General features: G+C 30.4%; 1 protein-coding gene across 2 annotated transcripts in view; it reads right to left on the bottom strand.

Annotated features, from left to right (window-relative positions):
• Positions 1-3181: 3181 nt before the first annotated feature.
• LOC118184515 (sarcalumenin-like) overlaps positions 3182-11601 on the bottom strand; it is a 28308-nt gene continuing 19888 nt past the window's right edge. For both annotated transcript variants that reach the window (XM_085825041.1, XM_085825042.1), the window contains exons 5-6: positions 8881-9072; positions 3182-5482 (exon numbers count right to left, since the gene is read on the bottom strand). In XM_085825041.1, the coding sequence (XP_085681167.1) occupies positions 4823-5482; positions 8881-9072 (852 nt within the window). In that variant the 3' untranslated portion in view covers positions 3182-4822. The remainder of the gene's footprint in view (positions 5483-8880; positions 9073-11601) is intronic.

Here is an 11601-nt window from a genome sequence, read left to right as displayed (position 1 = left end):
AATACTTTTTTTTAAATTTAATTTTCTCCTTTTTCAGCCTACCAGCGGCTGAGCAGTAAAGTCGCTGAACACTGGTAGTTCGATCTAAGGTTCGAATCCCACAAACGGGCTGGCTGCATGGGCGTTTTCATGGTTTTCCCCCATGTGTAATGTGTATATGAGCCAGTTTCCCTTAGAAAGTACTCCATGAAGGCATCCGTCCCCTTAGGCAGATAGTCCTAGTGTACTTTGCCATAATTAAATAAACCAAAAATTCTCCTTTTTCAACAATGAAATGTTCTTCAATTTAATGCGGTGAAAACGCTGCAGAACTCCTCCTTAAACAGGAAGCCATTATATATTTGTCACCTACTAAACTAGTTCTTAAATTCAAAGGTACCTAAATTGCATTTTATATCAAGACTATTTTTAATTTGGTAAGCAGACAAGCACACCACAGCTCATACTATCATTTTGGTTTACATATGGCAGATCTGACAAAATTCAATCCTTTCATTTTAAAAAGATTCTTCCTTTAAAAATGTTGTTAACTCTATTTATTGTTGAAATCTTTTATTATGACGATTTGAACACTGCTAAAGTAACTAACTAAAGTAACACTGCTAAATAATTTTGTGAGCAGACATCAGCTTATGAGTATTTGCAGAAGTGAGCCATTCATTCTAGTAATCAATGTGTTCTTATATCCTAAAAGGAAAAAAAAAAAAAAAAAAAAAGTTTTCACAAAAATGACTATTTCAAGTACACCATGAGAGATTTAAGCACTTACATTTTGATGATCCCACATTATATATTTACAGTATAATAGCACCTGTTTTTATTATTATTTTTTTTTTTTTAATTTATTCTCTTTCTCTCTGTCTTGGTTTAGCTGTACCATATATTCCATGGTAAAACTAGCAATGAGAATTTTATGGTACCTTCTTTTATTAACTCCAAGACTGTTTTGTAATTCCTTTCATTAACTAAGCATGTGTTTATTTTGTTTCACGGTTAATCTAACTCTGACTGTGAGTGAAAAAAAAGAACAGTTTTAATTTTTTATATTACTTTTTTTTAAGCATTTAAAATCCTAAACCTGTTAGAAAGTGATATTTAATCTGGACAATTAAGAGACTGTATTTTTAATTGGTGAAATAATAACGAATATAAATAAAACTCCTTTTGCACTGCGACTGTGACTGGCCAATTCTTTAAGTACATGGTCTGCTTCCCACAAAATAACGAAGAGCAGTATTTGGTTTGAAATGGTTGCCTGATTCTGATTCTAGAAGCAGGTAGAATTACGTAAAAGTAATAAATTTAAGTAAGAAAAGAAAAAGTAGTTTAAATTTTCCTTGGATATTTTCTGTTGTTCAGAATGACCTCATAAATTGCAGCTTAAAGATATATATAATTGACACAGAAACAAAATTACTATTTCTGAGTTTGTTTCAATCAAACTCAGAAATAGTAATTTTGTTTCTGTGCAAAACAGAAAAAGGCCTTTCTCCTAAAAAAGAATAAGAATTAAAATGTGGTAAATCACTATAATGTGAAATTATAATGCAAAAGCTTTTTTATAGGCTTTTATGTTAATTAGCTAGTTATATTATTATTTCGCCTGAACTTTCATTTCTTCTTTCATCAACTACCACCACTATGCATAATCAATGTATTTGAGTGCAGAATTTGAGATGAGAAGCTATGGCAGCTTCTACTGACCTATTACTTTGTGACTCATGTTCTCCTAAATAAGAAATGGTAGTGTTGGACCAAATATAGTATTATGCAATATTTGATGCTGACTGCTGTACCAAAAGTTTCAGATTTGAATGGAGAAGGTATAGATTTTTTAAGCATATAGTATCCATATAGTGTCTGTGTGGCAAGAAGGCACTCAAAATATGTGGTGCACCAAAAAGTCATCTCGAGAGGCTGGTGGTAAGAGACCATCAGATCATCTCTGGGGATTCTCCCTCAAAACTGGGATGGAAATGCATAGTTAGTGTGGTGAGACTACCTGTACAACCAATGGTGAATTTCTAGTGTCCCACCCACTTCTATTTATACCCCTGCTACTGAATAGCTTGTTAACCATCAGAGTAACAAGTAAATAAAAAGGTTCATTCTAAATCTTTATTTAAGTTTATATTTACTGTATTTTAGAAGTAGGACAGGGTGATAAGTCATCTATCTGTCTTTATGGTTTTAGAGGTTAGCATTTAATGTAATGTGGAATTAACAGAGACAAGAAACACACCAAAATAATATTAATTAAACATAAAATTAGGCAGAGTATTTGTATAGTGTAGATTTAATTATGGCGCTATTGATTTCATTTAGAAGTAGGACAGGGTGATAAGTCATCTATCTGTCTTTATGGTTTTAGAGGTTAGCATTTAATGTAATGTGGAATTAACAGAGACAAGAAACACACCAAAATAATATTAATTAAACATAAAATTAGGCAGAGCATTTGTGTAGTGTAGATTTAATTATGGCGCTATTGATTTCGAGGGTGAATGGGTACAGGTCTTTCATCATCAGCAGAAAAGAAATTCTGCTACATTTTATAATGTGAAATTGTATATTTTTTAATACTAACTTTGAATCCATGAGTTATTTTCCCTTTGAGATAGCATATAAAACACTACATCAAGTAATGCTTTGTAAAAACAGCAGTATTGTTAGCGAAATTTAACATTTGATTTACTAATTCTGCCAATATCAGCATACACTGCACTAGTGGAACAATATTTTCTAGCAATCAGTAATTGATTAATTGATTATATATAGATGTATACCACAATGCAGTGTTCATAAACCAAGCAGATTTCATTTGTGACCATGCTATAAACTGTTTATCAATCTTAACTGGTTTTATAATTTTATGAAGCTTTAAATTTTAGATCTCAAAACTGATTACTTTAAAATTTTCATTATTATGCAATATTCAAAAATGTTGCTATGCAAACAGTACAACTGAACTTGGGAATATGTACACATTAATACATTTTTTTAATTAGAATTAAGTAGCACACCCTTTTGGAAATTCAGAGTATGTCCTCGTGTATATATATATTCCTGTGAATTCATATATTAAAAAATGGTTTATAACATTCTAAAAAATCTTCATGTTTGTTTTTCCTATTCTTAAAAATTACAAGAATGAGGAAAACATAAAAAAGGACAGTTTTTAAAATTAAAATAACTTTATTATTATCAGCAATAGCAAACTATTTGAATTGAAAAATAAAATATTTTGATAAAAGGAACAAAAGACCAGTTTGATTAAAACAGTGGAAATTAACAACAACCAACATATCTATATAAGAAAAATATCACATTTTAATATTAAATAATAATATATATGGTGGACAAACAGCACATAGATTCCAAAAATGAATAAGAATTGAATAAATGGCTATAACATAATGGGGTTTACATGAAACTTAACTGAAAAAATAGGGATTTTATCTGGAGATAAATATTTAGTTCAAGGTTTTGTTGACTAAAGGCGATGCATCAGTCGACAGCAACAGTCATGGCCATAATAATAATAAAAACTATTCATTAGTATTTTGGTAACAAGAAACTTTGTAACTTTGAACACAGTACTTTTTCAGAAAGAAGAAAAAGTTATTCAGTTATTTTATATGGCTATTCTGACTATGATCATTACTATCAGTAAACTGCAGAATCCATCATTGGTTAAAATTTGACCCAACCAAATTTATGTCCCCTAAAAATGAAATCTTTATGGCGTTTTTAATCACTTGTGAATACTGTAATTCAAATATAGCTTCAATAAAATCCATAAAAAACTAAAAAACAATAAAACTTCATTTTTAGGAAACAATACAATATACATATTCCTAACTTCCTTTTCATACAATTAAGTTTGTTATAAATATAAAAACGTTTTCATATTAATTTCACAAATAATATAATTCTTTCATGCATACATAAATTACTTCCCTTTTTTTTCAAAAAGAGGGAGGAGCCTTTCTTAATTGCATTAAATGCTGTAAAGGAGAAATATAGTTATTATTGACTGAGAAAGGAACTATCTCTTTATATCAGTGATGGTGAACCTTTTGAATTCAGCATCTCAAAATTCAGAAAACCTCTAGCTTAACTCTGGTATCATATGACGTACAGAAATTTTCATTACTTTTGGATATTTATAGCCCAAGTATGGGACAAAAAAGGTACATTTTTCATACTATCAATGATAATCAAATACTATGAGAACACATAGGTATATGGGCACTCTGTAGAAATATAGATAGGTAGATATACTTAACTAAAAAAAAAGCAAAACACATATTATTCATTATATTTGTGACTTTTCTTTTGCTGAAGTTTGATAATTTTCGATAGACAGTTCATACTCTGTGCATTGAAGTAAAGTGTTGCTAATTTCATTGTTAGCCGGATTCTTTTGTTTGTCTTACTGTTATTCAGTGATGAGAACAAAGTCTCACAAAAATATGTTGATAGAAAAATTGTTAGCAAAGCCATTACTAGATTTTTTATGCATCTAAAAGTGTTACGTAATCTGTTCCAAGCACTGAAATACACTCATAAAAATGGCAATTAAGTGCATCCATCTGCCAATAATGCTCTTCAACACACCCAAGGTAAGTGCAGCACATGTTTACAATGATGAGGCAAGAGACAAATATTTTGTCTCCATTGACAGCTGGAAATCCATGATGTATCATAGGTTCACCATCACTGCTTTACTCTGATAGTGCCTAATGAGTTACAGAAATATTTTCTTTTATTAAAATAAACATAATAATAATGAATTAAGAGAATCTAATAAGCAGAATATTCATTCCCCAGACAAACTTTTGCAAGTCTGCCTCTGAGAACAAGCTAATGATTGATGTGATTCTACTTCTTCTAATAAAAGAGGGAGATCTTGATATATAGTTTTTTCTATAGCATCTAAAAGGCATAAAGACATGAATCCACAGTGCTTTGATAAAGAAATAAAGCTATCCATTGGATGAACAGAGAAAAAATCTTTGTAAGCAATGGCAGGAAATAAATCATTTTGACTCACATCTCTGTGAGCCAAAACTTTCGCATAAATTTTATAATTATCAGGATTTTCTGCAATCATAATTGAGATATCACTAGAACTTTGGAAAAAAGATCGATGCTGTGCTAATGTTGCTAAATATTTATCAACTAGGAGAGCATGATTTCTCACTAAAATGGCATGTCTTCGGAGAAAGGCTATTTTATTTTGGAGTCTGTTCGACATCACATCAAAAATATCATGAAGCAATGACATCTCATCTTCAATAAACATATTTTGAAACTCTTTTGATTCACTACAGAATTGTTTTGACCAGAATGAACTTACATATACTTTGGGTGGTTCTGTTATATTGATTAAAGGAGACAAACTCCAATATAAACTTCCATACACACGCAGCAGTTCTTGAGAAGTGATTGAATCTGCTTTATTCAACACAATTCGTACCTAAAATACAAAAATAAAGTATTCAATCATAATTAAATCTTAAAAGTAATAATTTTTTTATATCTGAAATAAAATTTAATAAACATTTTAAACTGTATATATACATTAAAATGACGAAAAATCTGCGAAAAGAAGTAAACAAAAAAATATTTATTAACTGCAGAGAGTTTAATTAAAAAAGAAACAACTGTATTCTGCTGTATGTAGAAGCTCATGTTAATGTCCTGCAGATCCTACTAGCCTGGAAGTGTGTTATTGCTTAGCCTGAAACAAATCATGAAGTTTACAGAAGGTTAAAATCACCTTTTTTTTAATTTAATTCTTAGATGAATAGAAAGCATTACTTGTATGACAGACAAGCCTCCACTATTTGAGGGAATTTAAAGTAACATAAGATAATATTTAATTCAAATGTAGGTAACAAAGACTACAACAAAAAATGAATTACTTGAGCTGGCTAAAAGTAATTACAGCATGTATTTCAAACATCAGATCTCTGGAAATAAACTTAAGCAGAGCTGGCTGTGATAGGTAACAGACTTTAAATATTCAAACCCTTGGTTTAAATACACAAAAAACTAATTTGCATTCTTGTGAAGACTTTGGAAAGAAGTTATTCAAGGTCAAACTTTATACAGTAAATGACACATCTAAAATTTTAAAAATTACCTCAATATTAGCCAAGTAGAAAAGAAGTTTAAAGGTTCAGCGATTGCTTTAAACGTTTCAACATTCATTTACTTCAAGAAAGAACTTCAAAATAATGTAAAAGCAGTCACCACTTTAAAGAACTAAAGAGAAAATTATTTCCTTTTTTTTTTTTTTTTTTTTTACAAAATTAAAGGAATTTCTGGAAGTGAAGCTTATCGACCCTATTTTATAAATCCAGTGCACAATTCATTTTGCAGTTTAAACAGCACACAGAATGTTAAAATGATAAATAAAATAACACTGTTACACATTCTTAACAACAGAGAAATCGCACAGAAGCAGGAACTTTGACAAAAATATCTATCTACTTTCTTAGCTGGAATCCGAATGAATGATCCCTTAATATTCACCTCCTTTTGATGCACACAACTGTTGTTTCACAATGGGTTGCTACACATTTTTCAATGAACATTTAAATGTATGACAGATTGAAAGCTACTTCTCTCTTACAGCATGAGTTTATGGTGATTTCAGTAGCTTTTCAGATTGTAAGGCCCCTTTTATGCAAGAAGTCTGTGGATAAAATTAGATCCTCTTTCCCTTTCTCCAGCTGACCTTCTGGAAGATTTGCAAAAAGATGTTTCAGTACCTATGATCAATTATTTCAGAGGTTTCCAGAGCCCATGCTGTAGGATATAAATATAGATTAGAGAGCTAGGGAGTTCAGTTGTGAATCAACTGTGAGACTTAGTGGTTAGCTGAATTATGAGTTAGGGTTTACCCCGACAGTGACTTGAGGAACTTATATAATCCATGTGTTGAAGAGGAATTGCTACATATCTATGTTCTCCTGGAGTTATTTGCGCCATTACTGTGCTGTGTGTACTATTTAACGTGCTTATTTTCCTAATAAATTGTTCATTTCTTCCTGCTTATCTGGACTAATTATTTAAAGAAACATCAATGTCCCTGTGGCTCGCATTATAGCATGTAGGCCACATATTCAAAATTCCGTTCTGCAGCTAATGAATATTGCTAGTGAAATGAAAGAAAGCTATGATAAGTCAGGAAGAATAACATCACTTACATAGTAAGACAGACTAATACGGCCCATTCAAGACTTTATACTAATGCAACGTCGCTGCAGATTGCTAGGAAAGAGATGAATGATAAATACATTGTTGATGGATGAATTTCGATTCTGTTCACTTTGCTGCAATGGATAACTCCTAATAAATGAGACTTAGGTTATAACAATGGATGATTTCTCTGATGATTCTCAAACTTACCAAAGCGTCAGTGATAAGTGTACATATGTTTGAAAACTATGAAATCAGTAACATACAAAAACATTAATTGAAGAACACCACAACTTAAAGCTTTAAAATACATATACAGGACACAACAAGAAAAGATAAAAAAAAAGATCATTGTTCATACTGAAATTTAGTAGTTCCTTTGTTAAATACATACAATTATAAATGAAGAATTTATTCCTGTGAAGTGTTCTTAAATTCCATTGCACTGGTGCAAATAAAAAGGCTTAATCATATACATATGTTAGTATATCATGAATAATCTTAATGATATGGATGTGCTTGACTTTTTAAATACTGTTAAGGCCCTAATTTTCATGAAAATAAATATATCAGTGATTTTGCGAGTTGAAAATTTTGTGAATTTTATATGAACAGATCCGAAAGCTGAAAAATTTCAAAAGTACTAAGTAATGTTGAGAAAGTTGAAAAATTCCAAAAGTACCATCTTTTGCATAAAGCATTTTAAGAAACTTCCTTTTGTCCGAAAAGTTCGTCCCTCCCCATTCCCGTCTAAATGGCGAGTTCAAGCATTTGCTCAAGAATGAGTTTATTGAGTGGTATTCTAATGAGCTTCAATGTCTAGAGAAAAAAGAATCTGAGGACTTGCGAATATCACAACAAAGTCCGATTCACACTTCTTGGCTTCTGCGCGTATTTAACGGTATTGAAGCCAAACATGAGATAATTTTGAATGGCTTCAAAGAAGCTGGTATAAATAGTATGATAAGTGAATGAGCTGCCTTCTATTAATTTTAATTGTTTTATATTTTAGAAATATAGTTGTATATTATTCAAAAATAGTTATAAGAAAGAAAGTTGTCAAGAAAAATGCTTGTAACTGTGCAATAAATCATTAAATTTTAGGTAAGTGAAACATTTCTGACTTTTTATTATTATTTGAGGCGGGGGAAAAAAGTATTTCGCGAGGCTTAAATTTTTGTGATTACGACGGGCTCATGAAAATCGTGAAAATTAAAGTCTCATGAAAATAAGGGCATTTACAGTATTAAATTATTGATATTGTTGGATCATTGTTGAAGCAGGAAATTATTCAGAAATTGTATCATCTTAAGTACTTCCTTCTTTTAATTTATTACAATTTTATGCCCACTCGTAGTATCAATTTATGCCACTCACAGATACCAAATAATATTATTGTTTAAGAAAGGGATGACTTCATTACCAATACATAAGGATATATTTAAGCTCTTCATTACCAACACATATTTTTTACTAAAATTATATATGCTTTATACTTTTGGATACTTCTTTGTGCTGATAACTCAGAATCCAGAACAAATTAAATTTATATGCACTTTAGCACAAACAAGTTGGCGTATCAATTGCAATTAAATTGTGATTTCATTATTGAGAACTGCATACATTAAATTTCCTGTTTAACTACCTGGAATAATTTTTATATAATACCTTAGCTTCACTTCCTTTCATCTGTTTAAATAGTTGTTCTAACTCTGTACCAACATCAAGTTTTGCTGGATCAAATACTAATATGATCAAATCAGCTCGATCGATAAACCATCGGCAAATGTTAGCAAATGGATAACCACGTTCCTGCTGCTTTCTGTTTTCAATAACACCAGGAGTATCAACAAAATTTACCTAAAATAAGCATAAATAAAAAGATCATCTCAAAAAGCACACACAAGATTTATTACAATTATTTTTCAGGGGACATTGTTCCTTACAATTTTAATATTAAAATTTTTCTAACATTCTGTTAAGCAATTATGAACATTGTAAAGACAGAATTTAGAAGAATTTTAAATTACTGACTAAAAAATAGGAGCTGCACTTTAATGCATTCAAATTTAAAAGTAATAAAACTAAAAAATTAACATATTACACAAACTACTTATGTTACTCACATATATTAAAAGAATTTTTAGAAGTTAAAAACTCAATTTAATATTAAGTTAAAAAGTTTATTAAAGTGAGCCTATTCTCTCTTAGAACTGAATTAATTCATCAGCTATTCTCGTAATTAAATTCCTCGTTTAAATGAATGTTAGTTTTTAATAAAAGAAATCTCATTTCAGAAATATAAATTGCATTTTATACCATAAAGAAAACAATACAGTTGGTATTATAATTAATGTTTACATTCAAGATAAAAAACATCCACTTCACTGAATGGCGTAATAACTGTAAGTAATTTCTCATGCAAAACTGTTTGCAATCCAACCCTACAGAAGTTTTAGATTCATAAAATTTATATTTTAGACAGTAGTTTCTCAGAGAGATTCAATAATGTTAAATATAAGAAACTTAGAACCTAGCAGATGGCCTGAAACTCAGATGAGTTTCCTCAAACACATTATAGCCTGTTACTTTAAAATAATCACTGAAAGGTTATTTCTCTCTCCTCCTTTCAACCACGAGTCATAATCATGTTAATGATTTCTGCAGAAAAAATGTCAAATCCTCTAATTTGCTGAAATTCTCTGAATTCTTGTGTATGGTGATGATGACATATGCTGTGATCATAAATGAAGGGAGAGTCACTAGATCCCTGAAGTGCCTATTTTAAAGTAACATACTATAGAGTGGTAAAGATAAACTTATGTTTCAAATAATAGCTTAAATAACCATCTGCTTAAAGATTCACAAAGATCGTAAAGGAGTACAGGTGAAGAGCTTGTATATTTGGGCAGTATGGGACTTTTAAGCATAGCTCTAATATGGTTAGCATTTTATTCTGGCAACCTTATTTTTTTTTACTGGAGTTAATGAGATTGTGTCATTTTTCTTTCTTGGACACATGGTATGTTTATTTTGAAGCTCCATATTTTTAAACAGCGGATTAGGATTTATTTTGTGTTCTCTATCATGCATCATGGTGGAAAGATATGATTTGCAATAACAAAGTAAATGCCTGTGTTATAGTGATGCACAGAAACAGGCTTAATTGTGAAGGAGGTTATATGTTCTGTACACAATTATAATACGGGTTTAGTGGAAAAGAAAGAAATAAATACACTTTCTATTTGAGAGTGTTGTAAGAATGAAAGAAGATTTATTCTCCATCAATAATTAATTTCCTTGAAAAAGGTTAAGTGTTTTTTTAATGCATCATATAATTATTATTTAATGATTTATAACTGATCATAGTGTCATCTGCAATACCGAATTTCTACAATTCTTTAATTTTTTTTTAAGTGAAAACAGATTGCTGTATACATAGCAAGAAGAGTAGTAGCATTTATAATATAACTATATTATATTTAATATGAGAAATGTCGAATTTACACATTTCTCTTACAGACTGCTGTGTACATGAGGAGAACAAAAATCATGTATTGTATACACTACCCGATAATCATCCATGTATTGTATATACTACCCGACAACGAAAATGAACACCAAGAAGGAGTGGCCAAAAAAGTGATGAAACTCAGCAAACAGAGAGAGACAGCAACGAACAATAAGTGATCTTTATTTTGAAATGATATGCATAATACAGTAAGTTGTAAATACAGTTATAGCTGAGTAAGTTGTAGGACCACCTTAGAAGGCAATACACAAAGCAACACGCTGAGATACAGAGTCATTGAGACTATGGAAGGTTCCTGAGGAATGGCTCTCTATTCCCATTCAACCATTTGCCACAGTTCATCTTTTAAACGTGGCATGTATACTTGATTACTAAAATCAGTATTCGATTATTATTAATTTTAAAAACTTTTTATAACTTATTTATTTTAATATCCTACTTGCCAACCTATGACACTCAAAAATCAGGAGATTTTTCACAATGTTAAAAAGACTTTTTAAATGATAAAAATATGGTTTTTAATAATGAATTAACTTTAAATAGTAACTAACTCTTAAATGCAAGCAACACAAAAATACCTTACACATAAAAAAACACTTTTATTACTTGCATCGTTTACGGAAAAAAAAGGAGGGAATTTTAGTTTAGAAAATTAGGAAAGAAACTTCCTAATTTTGTTCACTGCAATTGACACGTAGGCCTGCTTTCGCTAAGAAAAGTTTTTCTAATGTGTCATCACTAATATTAGATCTAAATTTAGTCCTTGTTTACGCAACAACATTGAAAATCCTCTCACACTCTGCACTACTATGGGAACTGTCAAGATGGCCAACACAATTCTAGACAGTTGGCTATAT

Source organism: Stegodyphus dumicola, chromosome 10 (assembly GCF_044657685.1).
Source record: "Stegodyphus dumicola isolate Sdum_Otavi_A_Nest chromosome 10, ASM4465768v1".
In the NCBI taxonomy this organism is placed as follows: domain Eukaryota; kingdom Metazoa; phylum Arthropoda; class Arachnida; order Araneae; family Eresidae; genus Stegodyphus; species Stegodyphus dumicola.
This window is presented reverse-complemented; position numbering and strand designations above follow the sequence as displayed.